General features: G+C 37.4%; 1 protein-coding gene across 5 annotated transcripts in view; it reads left to right on the top strand.

The window, feature by feature from the left end:
* Positions 1-17,043, top strand: part of kaznb (kazrin, periplakin interacting protein b) — a 154,551-nt gene that overhangs the window by 17,070 nt on the left and 120,438 nt on the right. For all 5 annotated transcript variants that reach the window (XR_013194892.1, XR_013194891.1, XM_077203539.1 and 2 more), the window contains exon 3: positions 15,687-15,844. Coding sequence is in view for 3 of the 5 variants with exons in the window: in XM_077203539.1 (XP_077059654.1) it covers positions 15,687-15,844 (158 nt within the window). In the remaining 2 variants the exon portion in view is untranslated. The remainder of the gene's footprint in view (positions 1-15,686; positions 15,845-17,043) is intronic.

Here is a 17,043-nt window from a genome sequence, read left to right as displayed (position 1 = left end):
TAATATATTTTAAAATATTTATTCCCGTGATGGCAAAGCTGAATTTTCAGCAGCCATTCAGTGTCACATGATCTTTCAGAAATCATTCTTATGTGCTGATTTGGTGCTAAAGAAAACTGTATTAGTACACTTATTGTTATCGATGTTGTGCTGCTTATTTTTGTAGAAACCATGAAAAAAGTTTTCAGAATTTTTTGATGAAGAGAAAGTTCAAAACAGTATTTATTTAAAATAGAAATCTTTTGTAACATTATGTGTCCTTGCTGAATAAAATTATTAATTTCTTTCAAAAATCTTACTGACCCCAAATAGTGTGTCCCCATAGGTAGTGTGTACTGTGCACAGTATGCAAAGTTTCACACTTCACTTCATATTTATATAGTATACTGTGTATTTTATGCATATTTTTGTATGCTATATTTGCAAGGGCACACTAGCATACAAGTGTGTATGCTGATCACAGTATGAACATTTTCTGTATGCTAGGTTATGCACAGTAATGCACATACTGCAGTTTTTCCTAATGTGCATAGTATGAAAATGTTTATTATCATATGTTCAGAATCGCATACCTCTCTGACTATTTCTGCAGTAAGTAGTATGATTACTGTGCACAGTATGCTAATTTTAAGTATGCTGTTCATAATGGAATACCACCCTTTTACTCGTAATATTGCTTTGGCTACTGTCTCCCATAATGCACACTGCAAAATTATTTTTTTTAGTGAAAGACCAAGAAGATATTTCAACCACAATATTAAATTTCTAAATAAAATTAAATCTAACTCAATTTAAAATTTCTCAGACTGTCAAAGGTTATCACATTTTCCAATAAACTTGGATTAAAAATTCAAATAATGAGATATTGAAACATACTAACATTGGAAACATTTGCATAATACACACTGTTTCACATGTTTTTCAAAAAAAAGTAGTATGCAGAAAGCAGTGTGCCAGTATTCCATTCTCATTATTCTTTATTATAGTTACACTAAAATGTGTTGTCAACATATTGACATATTTATGTGTCTGTGGTTTAATCACGGTTCTTCATCAGGTTCATGTTCATTCCTCGTGTTGCTTGATTTGCTATAACTTTCAGAGCCATATGGGGGCAATATTGTCTCTTTGGAAAGTCAGATGTAGACAATTCCATACCTGTCTCGCTCATCCTAATATGATTTAACGGTTGACAATATACGCGTATTTAGCTGAGTGTTAAATAATAAAAAAGGTGCCAAGACGCCTCCAATAAAATTATTTTCTTTAAAAAGTGAATCAATCAAGCAGCAATGTGAGGGGTATATTTTGTTTTCTTTTTCTCAATCTGATAACACTTTTACTGCTAATTGCAACTGTTGAGGTGTAATAAATTTTACTAAATCTATTATAATAACGATGCAGAATGCATAAAGATCAGTTTGATTGGCATGCTTATTATTGCATATATCAAGATAATTGTTAAATCATGTGATGGAAAGAAATTTCGCTGAAGCATAGCCATTCTTGAAGTTCACTGATGGGTGTGAGAATATTCTTGATGATACTGTTGAAATAATCCAAAGAATGAACTCTGACTGCAGTCAAGATTTCAAGTGTTTGCTTTGAAAATCCCTGAGCTCTAAGCAGTTGAATAGACAGTTAAACGCAAATCATTCAAGAAGAAAAACATACAAAAAGGGAACAGTTCAGAACCTGCATGAATGCTATAATTGAGAAAATCGAGACCAGCCCTCAACAGTTACAATTGGCTGAGGACAAATTCAAATTGCACTATGGGGTTAATCTGCTTTTAAGAGCAGGTCAGTGAGAAAAAAACTTTGCCATGTAGTTTAGGTGCACCCATGATTAGGTGTGACAGGTAAAGACTAGTTCTCTAAGGGCTTGATACAAATGTTTTAGTCTGTGGTTGAAGTATCCGGGCTACGGGTCTTCAGAGGTGACTGGCTGACATTTGCTAAATGTTGCTTCATTACAGAAATGCACTCAACTCTCTGACTTATTAGTAAGTCTATTACCTCTAACATTTAATGCATATTTATTCACCGCTAACATTATTGCATTTGTAATTGCAACAGTTGAGTACATTAGTAACCTCCATTAGTATTATATCTATGCTTCAGTTTGTCAGTATGCATTTAGTCACTGATTATGGGTTCAACTTCCAGCACTACAACAAAAAATGTTTATGTAACACATTTATAAATATTGATATTATGTCAAATAAAAGTATATGACTCATTTAATATTTATAATGTATTTTTTTTAAATTAAAATAGTAATTATCATATAATTTTTCAAAAAATATTTCTTTAAAAAATTTACTATATATATTTATAATATACTATATGTACATAGAGAGAGAAAGAGAGAGAGATTTTTAAAGAGATAATAAAAAATATATTAGTAATTTATATATAAATATGTATATCTAACTGTAAATTACTAATTATATAAATTATAGCAATGTATGTAAATATATATATATATATATAGTTGAGTTAGGCTATATAAGTGCTGTCAAATTGATTAATCGAGATTATTTACATCTAACAAATTCATAGAAATATTGTAAATATGTAATTAATGTGTATGTATATATATATATATATGTGTGTAAATATATATATGTGTGTAAATATATATATATGTGTGTGTGTAAATATATATATATATATATATATATATATATATGTGTGTGTGTGTGTGTGGGGGGGGGGGGATGGTGGTGAATGAAAGGCACAGAATTCCACACCGTTCATACATCCATCTGCTCACGCGTCTTTTAATAATAAAAAATGATTTATTTGTTTATGAAATACTCCACGGTCCCTTCCAACAACATGATGTTCAGTATAGTTCTCCGTGTAAAGCAGTCAAGCAATTTTTGGAGGACAGCCATGGGAAAAAGCTCTCTGACTGATAAGAGCAAAGCCTCACGGCATGTGTGACATTAACATTGATCTGAGAGCAAAGGAGGGCTGCTTTGTCACCATGGAAACCGGCGCTGAGACGGTCTTAAGTTAAACTTTCATTTATTGATGTAGGGAGTTTTCCCCACCCTCATTTGAATTTTGATTATAGCGGCTGTTGAAATACTTTGAATTTTGTTGAGAAAAAAATGAAGTTCACTCTATCTGCTTTGTTATTGTTAGAAGAGGGAACTAGTAGGTCCTCTCGGCAGTCTTATCAGTGAAGAGGTTTTTATACTTCAATAAATATGAATGCAATTACTGGCAGTCACAAGCACAGCAATACAGTCATGTTCAGTGAAAGAGATCAAAGCTGTAATTTCCTCATAAGCCAGGGATGTTTTATAAAGTTTTGAGCCAGTGGTCTTGGCATATTATATCACCGAAGAGAATTTCGGTTGCTTTAAACATTGTGACCGCTTCATACGTTTTAGGTGGATTAAGAGCAAGTATGTGGGGAATATTTGAGTTTTCTGTGGTAATTTGAATTCTGATCACATGTGTGGTCATTGCCGTGTAGTTGAAAGAATCCTTGAGCTTATGGAAACAATTCACCTACGGAAGTTAAATGGGAGACATCAGATGAATATTTCTGGAAGGTATAAAAGCGAAACGAGGAACATAAAGAGAATTCAATTTAAAGTTGGTTGTATAAATCTTAAGGGCTGTGCAACTTTTCCTGAAGAGTCAGGAGAACTCTTAATGTATCCTAACTGATAAGAGTACATTTATAAAAGCCCGGGTTCAGTCAATGAAAACGGTTCCTTTCATCATTTTCTATGCCTGTGTCACATTGACAGTTTTGCATGATGGACTTTTTCAAGATTATTAAAATCAGATGTAGGTCTCCCTTTAATTTGTTTACTGTCGGGACTACTATTATTTAGTTCTGCTTTGCTTCTGGTTTCGTTTAATCGTGCTTGACTGCTGACGCACAAACTTTTAAATGCTTATTCCCTCGCTCTCTTCTTTAATTCCACCTCTGCCCAGTAAACGTCTCTGACAGTGCGGTTGCATTTAGCCAGTCAGGGCTGTAGTTTGGAAGAGCTTGAGGGCTCGGGGGGACTGCAGTTTGTGTGCCACTGATTAGAGGCTTTGTGGAGGTGCTTACCAGCCCTATGTTCCTCTCAAAGCTAAAGAAGCCTGTTGCACAATGAAAGTCGAGGTGGTTGAGGAGGCCTCGGGGGAGTCGGCTGACAGGCTGGGGAAATGGCAGTGGATGGATCTAAGCTGAAGAAACAGCAGTGAGGTACTACTGACCTGCTTCAGTGATTGTTTTAGAGATGCCTGATGTCATGGCTTGTGATGAGCCTCTCTAATAGTCTTTAAAGGAATAGTTCCCCCCAACATGAAATTTGCCATCATTTACACATCCTTGTGTCGTTCCAAACCATCGCTGCATCATAATATGCCTTCTTCCATACTATATAGTGGGTGAAAAATAGTATGTGAGCCGAGTACTATGTTCAAATTCACAGTAGGCGAAAAATACCTGGACGACCTTCTGCTTCCGGAGAGATTCTGAAGTGTGCATTTGATGGACACTTTACTATCCAATGCGTCCAAGTGAGAGGATTGTGAATGGAGGTGAAGCGACGCAACTAAAACAAATACTATTATACAGTATATACAATTTCGGTGATTTTCTTTCTTCTGTTGTACACAAAAGCAGAATTTTATTAGAATGTTGATGCAACTCTTTTACATACAATTAACGTAAATGGTGCATGGTCAAGCTCCAAATATGAAAGGCACCAAAATTGACCATAAAAATGGTCCATATGACTTGCATGCGAATATCAATTTTGTGTTGATTTCTATTTTCAATTTAATTGTAGTTTTGACTCTATCCTTGTTTATTTGTTTGTTTTAATGTTCTAGCCTCAGTTTATTTTTTTGTAGATTTAGTTTTTAGTGTTGCCAAAGTTAACTGGTATTATTTATAATTGTTTAATAGAGTTAAATTAATCAGTAACAGTCTTTAATTATACATTCTCTATATATATATATATATATATATATATATATATATATATATATATATATATATATATATATATATATACTATCCCTTAAACAGTTTAATTTGGGAGAAATATCCCCTTAATGGTTCAGACCAATTTGAGTCATGTTTCAGAAATCACCACATTTACATTTTTTTTTCTCTACTGAGGACTGACCTTATACAACACTGTAACAAGCCTTCTTCTCTGTCTCTCGCTCTCGCTTGGAGCAAATTGCAGAGGTGCAAAGGTCTAAATGGTCACAGATGGCAAACACATGCTAAAAATCCCCGACTCATGAACGCAGCTGTTGAATGAAAAGTCAATGATTTTTTTTGTTTTTTTTTTGTTTTAACCTTGTCTTGTGGAGACAAATCATCATGTCCCAAAACTGCAAATGCATTAAGTCTCTGTGTATCAGGAATGCAGGTGCAGGCTCACACAGTCAGCCTCTCAGGAGACCATACAATCAAAAGCACTCAGGGAATGGATTGCACACTGTCAAAGATAGCCGTTTATTACGGTGATGTAAACAGCAAAATTACAGGTTCCTGAGTGAGTGATCCAAATGGTGTGGAATTCTGTTATAATATGCAAAACAATGGCTTAGAAAACTATAATAAAACTGTCAAAATTGTCTAAGCTTCCACTGCCTGGCAATTAGCATGACAATTGCATATGCCATTCTGGAATCTGATTTCACTGTTTGTTTGTGAGGCTAAAAGAACGGGACCGTGCTCCCCCCCTTGAAGGCAGTTGCAGCCATTTCTTGTTTCTTTTCTGTTTTGTCTCCATTTTGATTTGGTTGTGTTTTTCCTTGGTAATGGGGTGATGCTGAATGCATTCCCTGGTGCACTCGAAAAACCTGCAAGGGACCGAACATCCATTCATCTAACTCTGCTCCTCACTTTTGAAGTGTGAAGCCATTGGAAAGCTCTCAAATTGCCTTGACAGACGGTGCCCCATAGTGACTCCTTTTGCTCCCAACAGCTACAGAGGAATCAAAGACCTCATCAGATTCCCCCTTGAACATAATAGTACTCAGAATTTGTTTTTTTTTTTGCTCTCATCTTTTGTTCCTTTGGTTCTGGAAGCATCAGAAATACTGTTGTAGAGCTAAACTGAATTTGAATGGAGGATAAACTGCAGTCAAGTCTCGGTATGACATTATCATGTTGAGGCTGATATGAATACTCTGAGTCGTACGATTTATAATAGTCCATTACCATGTTGCCTGTCAGACTGTTCGAACATGACCCTGTAAGCCATGTCACACTGTAGGATATTAGTTGTCATCCATGTCAGACTGTACAGCAGTCAAGACTCATTAAAGACGGTTGTTGGTTCTGCACTCCTATTGGTTTTTGATTTGACGGGTGAGGTAGGAGAGGCCACACTGCAGGACTGTGCATTAAATCTTCTGACAGTGCCAGAATTTCGTCGGAGGCAAAACTAGCGATCATGACAAACTAGCGATCAAAGACTTCAGATTTTGGCCTTGGACATGGGTTCCTCAAATCCAGCCCTGGAGGTCCACTGTCCTGCAGAGTTTAGCACAAACCATGATTGAACTCACTTACCTGCAATAAACTCTGAAAACCTTGAATAACTTGTTCAGGTGTGTTTAATTTAGGGTTGGAAGTAAACTCTGCAGCGACCAGATTTGAGGATCCCTGTCCTTGGATCAGAAGAATCTTTTAGGATTCTCAACATTTGTCTCAAACAGCCAAATTGTAGCCAAAATTGTACAGTGTGAACCCGGCTTAAGACAATGCATATGATTTGTCAGGCATTTCCTTTTTTTTTGAATGATTATTTCATTTAGCAATACACCTTAATCCATTGGATCCATGCTATTTATGAAAAATGTGACTTATGTGATACTTATTTACCGACTCATAAACACGATTTGTTACCACTTCTTGTCCTCGAATTTGATTGGCCGAGCTACGTTTTACGAAGGCGTTTTTGCATTCCACTGCTCTTCTTTTCCATTCATTAGACGTCTTTGCAACGTTTTGCGTATGATATGGCTTTCTAAAATTGTGGCACTCCAGTTAAAATCAGTAACATTAAACAAAAAAAACCAAACGTTCTGCCCATTTGCGTCCAACGCAAAAACGTATTCTGTGATCTACCCCGTACAGTCTAACAGCACTGGGGCTTTTCATTTTTTGTTTCGCTCCACTATGTATTCACGTTACAGACCTTCATTAATAATTATTTTAATTTTATCCCACAGATTGCTTGGTGATTCGTCCGGTTGGTTACATGCCAGTAGGTGGCCACAAGTGACTGTCTTTATGAGTGAGTCTGATGAACTGATTCATTCAAAAACCTGATTTATAGGAATGCAAACACCTCTGCTGTGTGTTATCCGGAGACTCGCGACAGGTGAATCCAAATGTGGGTTTGTTTGGTAAATTTTTTTTGGCGGGGCAAAAATACACAAAGTAACCAGCAATATTAAAATGTAAGTTACTCAGTATTAACTTCTTGATTATTGAACTGTTTATTTTTGCAAAATAAAACTCGCAGTTGTTTAGGCCTTTTGGTATGAATATAACGTCTGCATTTACCTGCCGAACGAGGCTGCTGATATCACTTAAATAAAGACTCCTTGTTTGTTAAACTACAGAACACTTGCAATCCAGCTTCAGTGATGCTCAGTAGGCCTACAACATCACTCTTGCTCATGCTAAATGTAACATTGTTATGACATCAAAAAAGATTTTAAATGAAATTTTGACTATTTCAACATGATCATAAATATGAGGAACAGCCAAAATGTATTACAATTACAACATAATACAACAATTAATCTCATTAATCCCAGTTTATCAAATTCACCTCCATCCAAAAAAAACTCTTTTGTGTGAATCTGGCGAGTATCATACATTTGTGTTCAAGCCTGGTCGAAATGCATAAGAGATTACAGATCTGTGTGACTCATCCTATCATCTTGTCTTTGGCTCATAAAGAACTGATCTCTCTCGATCCATAAAGCCCTAGCTTGGCTTATGACTCTTGAAATCATTTTCCACTCGTTCTCAGAAAGTTTTTGTATTTTATCTTCTGTCAGAACATTTAATGTGTCATTTCGCTCTCTGAGAGAGGAGTGCGTGTAGTCATTTGCATGGTAATGTGTTCCAGGGGCCACGCTGGCAGGGTGAATGAGTGGGCGGCCCTGTGTTGGATTCAGCAGGGCTCTTCTCATTTCCTGTCAGGCAAAGAGAGAGAGAGGACACCAACCATCAGTTGTCATCATCTGAGAAAAAGATTAGAGATTAGATGGCCACAGGCTTGGTTCAGCGATGTCTTTCTCTTTCATGTGTCCACCAGGGAATCTGCAATCTGTTGTGTGTGACGACAAACGGTTCTCTGATGTAATTATGAAATTGTCACTTTGAACAGTCTGAACTTTATTTCATTCATTTCCCAGATCAGATTGTAAAGCTTCATCAGAACTGTCTTATACACAAAGAGTCACCAAAAATAAATGTTTAACGGAACTTCAACAGCAATGAACAAATATTGCGATTGCTTCAAGATTTCAGCGACTTTTGAAAGAGCCAGTGTGTTACTGTTACCAGGAACTCCCTTTATTGAATGTTACCGGAGCAGGTGAATTGAACATTCTGCATTGAAGGCTTCACATCAGACCTTGCTCCGTCATAGCTCAGGAGACTTAAAGGATCTTGAAACCCTATAACATCGTGTGTTTTTTTTGTTCTTTTTTACCAAAATGGCTCATAAATAAATAAATATATATATGTGACCCTGGATCACAAAACCAGCCACAAATCTGTTTCAAACTATGTGAAACAGATTTTCATATAGTTGTATGTCGGCCAAATGTTGTCCTATCCTAACAAACCATAATCAATGGAAAGCTTATTTACGTAGCTTTCAGAAGATGTATAAAAACACTGATAATAACAAGTGGCTGCCTTCATGAACGAGTCATTGAATCATTCACTGATCATAACAAGTGCTTCTCTTTATGAAATTGTCTTTGAATCAATTACTCAAATGATACGTTCCAAATGCTGATTTACTGAATTCGGAACCTCGTACTAACATATTGCTATTACTATTCCATAGAAAGATATTGTAAAAAACGATTCGTCCAAAAACACAGATTCATTTAGGAACGCTGAGTGGCTAAGTCATTAATTAATTTAAGAATAAGCATTGTCTTGGTGTTTATCTTAAAATTCATTTGGAAAAATTAAAATAGAAGCATAAAGCTATAAAATTAGTGTGGATCGCTGAGCCCAGATTAGTTTGTTTTGGAAAAAAATTATTATTATTTTATAAAGTTTATATTGAGTTAATCTCAGATTGCACAGATTGGTATCTTGACAAATATGGGTTTAGCTAGAGACATTGTTGAGATCTCTTCTGAAACTCAGACACATTATTTTGAGATTACCACTGTCTTTTTCTCAAGGGAAAAAAAAATTGATAGGCAGGACACCTTAAGAATTCTTCATTGACCTGCCAATTAATCCAATTGCTGTTTGGGACAGTTGACATAATAAAGAAATCTCCATTCTTCAGTGGACCTGTCGTAATCTGACACAGGTCTGATTGCAAAGCATCTATAAATGATCAATGCGAAACATAAACTCTCTATTCTTTAGCCGTTGCTGTGAAGGCAGATAGCTCTCTGTCATTACACTGGTATTGAGACAGTCTTTATTGATTTGCTCTTGGGAAAAGTCTCTTGGTTGTCTCTATTGAACCACAAACTCCATGACAGACAGCACTGCTGGAAAATTGAAACAGTGTATTGCACTGCGTTTCAGTATGCAATGTCGTGTCACTTTCAATGTCGTGGTTTCATTATCCTCTGTCACATCTAAAGGTATCCGCTTCAGATGCGCACCTCGTAAACAGCTGAATGTGAAATTAGACTTCATTCGTCAGTTGGCACAATAAACATTTTATTTAGCTTTGGCTTTATTTCCAAGATGTGCTGCAGTGCTCGCAGAGAAGAAGTCTGGTCATAAATCTGCTCGACATACGCACTCAGTGCTCTGCAACTGCATTTTATGGTAGGCAGGCCTGTCTCACAATCACAATGTTTTCTGACACTGACCTTATTGGTCAATGGAGAAGCCCACACATGCTTTGACCTTCTTCCACACAATCTCTCTCTGTAAGGGCCTTAAAACTCAGTTATTACTTGTGTTTGGGGAAATATTTATCTCTAGTTCCATGAATATGCTACTTATCATTTGAGCTGTATCATTTGTGAATAAGGCTGATTGGCTCCAAATTAGTGTTTTTGTCATTAGTTGTTACTGCATTTTAGGTTATGGGGTTTTGGCATACTGATTTTTTGCCATACTAAATTATGTAGTCTAATGATAAATAAGTGATATGGTCCTCTCTTCATTATATTCATTATTATCTTCATTTAAATTATGTTATTATCTTTCTAATACAGTATTGTTTAAAAAATTGGGAAGAAAAAGGTTCATAACATTGTGAAAACCAATTGGCCTAAAACAAAAAGTGCACTGCAACAATATTATTAATTTATATAGTAGTAGTAGTAGTAGTTTGATTATGCATTCCAAGCAAGGTCGCGCAAACCGAAAATGTTCAGCCATTGACGGAATTTTTTTTAGCAGTGACGGGAAAATCTGAAAGGCGTCCGTCATTTTGACAGATAACACTGAACTATGTAACTTGTAATTGTAACTCTCACTCCTGTCCACTTGGTGGCGAGTGCACTCCTGCTAATTATCAAGTTAATGGTCAAAGAATGGCTTTTTGCGTTTCAAACACTGATTGAGCGATTGACACGATATGGATTTCGGTAAATTGGACCGTGTCCTTTAACATATTTTCTGATGTTCATTCATGTTTATTTCTTTCTGTGATGTATGAAGAGGAAGGGATGATAGCGTTCACTCGCGTTTTACTTCGCTTGAACTGAGGCGCTACAGTGATCTCTCGCACCACATTAAAGAGTGCCAAAACGGTATTTATTGTTAGAATTTTGTGATAAAATGGACAGAATTTGAAAGCTGAGACTTTGTTTCTTATCAAAAGTAACAAAGCACAAAGCCTATTGCGATTTATTGAACAAGCATTCATGATGAAACCTGAAGTGCATATGGTCTCGCTGTTCCAATTCTCTTCATTAAATACATGCATAATCTAGCCTATATGCTTGTCCTATAAGTTAAAATGAATAAAAATGAAAAGTGAACAAAAACACAGCCTATTAAATGGCTTATAAGCATTAAAATATGAAAATTACAAATTTTACAACCCTGACCATCAAAGTGACGGATAATGCGGAAGTCTAACTTGACCTCTGATTCCAAGTTACTTTTTGTAATTGGAAAACATATTTACTATTTTACTAGTTAGAATATATTTAGCTGTATGTAACACATCTTCCTGTATTTTATGTTCTCTCTCAGCTCTTTGTATTTTCTACCAGTTGTTTTTTTGTACATTTTTATTGGAGTCTGGAGACACTTGAGCTTCTAATCATCTACCAAGGGTTTATGCCCATCGTAAAATTAATACAGAAATCTCGTGAGGCCATTTTTGCCAGTCGCAGTAATCGTATTCGTTTTGGGTAAAAGGTGCATAAAATTAATAAATAATATTCATAATTTGTAAAATAGTAAATTTTGCATTTGCAGATATTTTAACAGGAAAACAAGTACAGTGCTGTAACATTTTGAGTTGTAAGATGAGAAATTCTAACTTGCATTGATATAAATAGAAAGATAGTGGAAGGATACGAAAACAGTATGTTATAGAAATATTTCTGTTGTATATTTCTGTATATACAAATGTTTGTCAATTCAGTCCTGGAAAAAAACAAGTTTTTCTGAGCCACACAAAGGTGAAAAAGTATTTGACATTATTACGCAATACACAAACTTCAGCAAAAGTTCCAATTCACTAGTACCATTTCTAAGCAACTTCTCCCATTTTTGGTGAATGGATTCAGTGTTTTAAAAACAAGATTCCTGACTTTTATCTCTAGAGTGGTTAAGGATAATAAGGAAACAATGTGATTCCGTTCCAGCATTGTGTAATGCCATAGTCAGCAATAGAAGAGATATTGTGGTATTTCCTGAAATGCGATTTAAGCATCTCCGATCGCACAAAAAACAATACACCCATGGAAAATGGAAGATATACTGCTCGGAAAACTCTCTCTAAGAGGATACAGTAGTATTTGCTGTCTCTATGTGAAGGTATCTTTCTCAAATCTCAAATGACCCCTGCAATGCTGTAGCTGACTGCACCATATTTTAAATCCATACCTCAGTGCGAAAGGAAGATAGTAAATACTCTTTCATGCCCTTGTGCTTCTGTTTTTGATGTTAAGGGCCTTTGGATCTGCTGAGTTACATCCTCCCAAATTTAATTAAGTTTTCATTAACTGTGTGCATTATGAGATCAAACTGGTCCTTGTTTTATTCATCCAATGAATGACTCCATATTCTATCACTTGTTAATAGAGTGGCAGCACCATAGTGGATAAATAACTGACCCGGTAAGCCAAATGTTTGTGGTTCCAACACTGGACTGACTAGCTAACCAACTAACCAACCAACCAACCAACCAACCAACCAACCAACCAACCAACCATCCATCCAACCAACCAGCCAACCAACCAGCCAACCAACCAACCAACCAACCATCCATCCAACCATCCATCCAACCATCCATCCATCCATCCATCCATCCATCCATCCATCCATCCATCCATCCATCCATCCATCCATCCATCCATCCATCCATCCATCCATCCATCCATCCATCCATCCATCCATCCATCCTCCCTCAAGTGCTTCATATTGCTTCAGAATCGATGCATGTGAATGATGGAAATGTTTTTTTTTTGTGGACAGAACAGATGGAGTATATTTAGTAATATTTACTATTTTCTTGAGATTTTAAACATAGTGAAGACTATTTAAACATCATGTTTTCCACATGATGCATTGAGCACTAACAGGCTACCTAGTTGAATAACAACTGCAGGGCAAGCGCACTAGCCGGACTCTTAAGAAAACAGTTCACTTAAAATCTGTCATTGCATACTCATTTTTGTGCCATGTCATTCCAAAGCATGTATGGCTTTCTTTCCTCTGTGGAAGACAAAAGCAGAACAGAATGTTCTTTTCTCAGTGAAAGTGAATGGGATCTGGGGCTGTCAAGTACCAAGGATGTACGTTACACAAATTTAACAATAATTAACTTTTGCATATTTAAATTTTTTCCCAAATGTTTTTTATTTTAAAATTTATTTTTTCGGGCCGCAGCAAACGAGCACAGTGTGAAAGCACCCTTAGTGTTGCTGGTTTTCAAGGTATATAAATATATAATAATAATAATGATTCATTACATTTATATAGCGCTTTTTTACTGGGTACTCAAAGCGCTTCCACATATGGAAGGGGGCATCTCCTCAACCACCACCAATGTGTAGCATCCTGGATGATGCGACGGCAGCCATAGTGCGCCAGCTTATTGGTGGAGAGGAGACAGTGCTGAAGCCAATCATGATATGGGGATGATTAGAAGACCATGATGGACAGAGGCCAAGGGGCAAATTTGGACAGGATGCCAGGGTTACACCCCTACTCTTTTTCGAAGGACATCCTGGGATTTTTAATGACCACAGAGAGTCAGGACCTCGGTTTAACGTCTCATCCGAGGACGGTGCTTTTTCACAGTATAGTGTCCCCGTCACTATACTGGGGCGTTAGGACCCACACAGACCACAGGGTGAGCACCCCCTGCTGGCCTCACTAACACCTCTTCCAGCAGCAACCTGGTTTTCTCAGGAGGTCTCCCATCCAGGTACTAACCAGGCTCAGCCCTGCTTAGCTTCAGTGGGCAACCAATCTTGGGCTACAGGGTGATATGGCTGGCTGGTGTACATGAAATATATGTACATGATCAAATATAAGATATAGCGCTGGCCCAGTAATGCAAGTGACAGTTCTGACACCTGTCCTGAAACTCTCTCATACCTTAATGTTGAACCCAAGGTAGATTATATCCTTCTGTATGACCCTGAGCACTGACTTGTTTGGCATCAACTCGAACTAAAGTCGAACTAAAACTAATTATTGGCCATATGCTGAGGTCAATGCCATACTGAATAGTCTTCACTGTGATGTTGTGTGGAAGAATTCTGATGTGCCTCTTGTAATTTGTTGGATACGCTGATGCACTGATTGATAGAGGCAAACAAGGGTCAGGCTTGATTGCCGGGAACTATGAATAAATGCATTAAAATGGGCATGGATGTGAGAATTCTACAGTGGTAATGGACTTACAATATTTCTGGCAGCCTTCGCTAAGTGAGAGGGATTAATGGTAAATGGAAGCTTGCGCGGGGAGCTGCCGATCCCATGGGAGAAGGATTAGAGAAAGGCAGACTGCATACCAATGAGCCGAATCATCTGAAGGGTTGCAATCCAAACACATACCAGCTGAGGTCATGCACATGGGCACACCTTTGCCAATGATGGCAAACCCAGGCTATTGACTGTGATGAAATATTGGAATTTGCCTCCGAGTAAGAAGTTTCAACTTTTTTTTTATTCATACAGATCAAATTAATGTCAAAGTGATGCATACATAATTTTTTTTTTGCAGCGTGCACAAGCAGAAAAAACAATGACTGTATACACTATAAATGTATTTATCAAAATGGTCCTTTAGTATATAACATTTTCTTTTAACAGATTTCATACTGACTATAAGTAACTAAATCTGACTGAATCTGGACGATTTAAGCAGTCTATAATTTATTCTTTGGGTTTGGGCTATGTTCTTTGTAGATGAATTACCATTTATATAGTATATAAGTTACCATTAAAAGGTTTAGGGTCAGTAAGATTATTTATGTTTTTGAAAGAAGTCTCTCATGCTGACCAAAACTGCATTTATTTGATCTATAATACAGTAAAAACAGTAATATTGGGAAATGTTTCTAAAATATAAAAGAACTGTTATAAAAATAATTTATTCCTGTGATGGCAAAGCTGAATTTTCAGCATCATCACTGCAGTCTTCAGTGTCACATGATCCTTCAGAAATCATTCTAATATGCTGATTTGGTGCTCAAGAAACATTTATGGTTTTTATCAAATGTTGAAAACAGTTGTGCTGCTTAATATTTTTGTGGAAACCATAATATATAAAAATATTTTACTGACCCCAAACCTTTACATGGTAGTGTAAATGTAAATTAGATTTCATGATCATCATGTATGCAAGCATTCTTAATGACATGCAATGACAGTTATTTTACAATGTTTGTCTATTACTGGGTAAATGCTTAATGTGTTTTTCTGTAAGACCTGCAGAAACACTGAAAGCCCTATACACGTGTGAAAAAGGCTTTTGATTGCTTTGGTTGACGCTTGGTCCAAATGGAGTGCCAATGCTGGCTTTATTTTTATGTTCTTTTTGCCCAGAGCAATTTGAGAAAAGCAATACCATCTCAGAGAGTCTCATGGCCTCATGTAATCTGATATAAATGACAAGGCAATTATTCCATCAGTGAAGTTATAACAGTGCTTTATGTATGGGCGGTTGTTGCTATATAATGTAAACTAGACCATAATAAAATATGAAACCCATATAGGGGATATGGTACAAGTGTGCGCTCAGGAATGATTCTGATCCATCTTTCATTTGTTCTCTCCAGCTGTGCAATCTCTGAACAGCCTGAACGACCAGATCGCTCACTTCATGGTGAAGAGACCCAACGCCATGAGCCACGAAGAGGACACCTTTCTGCCCACCGAGAGAGATACTTTGAGCCAATCCATGGCTCTAATGAGACACCTGCTTATGGATGCCCAGGTAAAAAGCATCTCATTATATCAGTTAGGGTGACAGTATTTGCCCCCTGGAAAATTGATTTTCCAGGGGCATTTTTTACCTTTCTCGGGACAATTTTTTAATTATTACCTTATTAAATGTATCTGTGTTGCTGTTGTTTTTTTTGTGTCAAATATTTCAATTTAACCAGTTTCAATCAATCACAGTGCTATACACTGTTACAATGAAAATCATCTTTATACTGCAAGGTGGAAAAGAGTGTTTAATGCTGCTCATGTACATGTATTTACACAAAAATCGAATAATGTAAGTAGCCTATAAATTAAAAAATAGGAACTCATTAGAGGGTAAAGCTGCAATATCATAACAAAAATAATTATTGTTGCTTATTGCTGTTGTAATGTCTGTCTGTGTTCCCCCGGTCTTTGTGCTTTTGGTTCAGTCCTGTTCAGTTTTCCCGCTCCTCGTTTGTGTTCATGTATACCACGCCCCCTTGTTATCTTGTTTAGCTTGTTTGGCCTTGTATTTAAGCCCTGTGTTTCAGTCCAGTCTTTGTGAGTTCTTAATAATGTTGTTGTTGTACCTTGATGTTGGTGGTTCTGTTCCTTAGTCTTGTGCCCTAGCCAGTGTCTTTATGTAGTTTGAGTTTATTAAATAAAGTGTGCTGCAATTGGATCCTGCTTCCTCCTTGCTTCCACCTCATCGTGACAGAAGAACTCACCGCCAATGGATCCAGCAGTTGTTAGCAACCAGGTACTAAGAAGATTTCTAGCCTCTATGTTTCAGGATGGCCAGCGGATCGAGAAGTATGTGAGGGACTTTTTGAACTGCTGCCATCTGGGATCGCTGAATGACATTGAGCTCATGGACCTGTTCTGGAGCGGGCTGGATGCGGATATCGCGCAACTGATGCCGGATGATTATACCGGTTGGACCCTAGAGGGATATATTGACCTGGCCCTTTACTTGGGGGGTTCGGCATCTACGGTGGGCTTGGCTGATGAAGCACCCTGCCAGTTCACAGTATCCCTGGAGCCTATCCACGTCCCGCCTGTCCAGCCAGAGCCCGTCCAGCCAGAGCCCGTCCAGCCAGAGCCCGTCCAGCCAGAGCCCGTCCAGCCAGAGCCCGTCCAGCCAGAGCCCGTCCAGCCAGAGCCCGTCCAGCCAGAGCCCGTCCAGCCAGAGACCGTCCAGCCAGAGACCGTCCAGCCAGAGACCGT

The sequence above is a fragment of the Siphateles boraxobius genome, unplaced genomic scaffold, assembly GCF_051911475.1.
Source record: "Siphateles boraxobius isolate OS27281-9 unplaced genomic scaffold, OSU_SipBor_1 5, whole genome shotgun sequence".
NCBI classification, from domain to species: Eukaryota; Metazoa; Chordata; class Actinopteri; order Cypriniformes; family Leuciscidae; genus Siphateles; species Siphateles boraxobius.
Note: the sequence above shows the minus strand (reverse complement) of the source record. Positions and strands in the feature narration are given on the sequence as shown.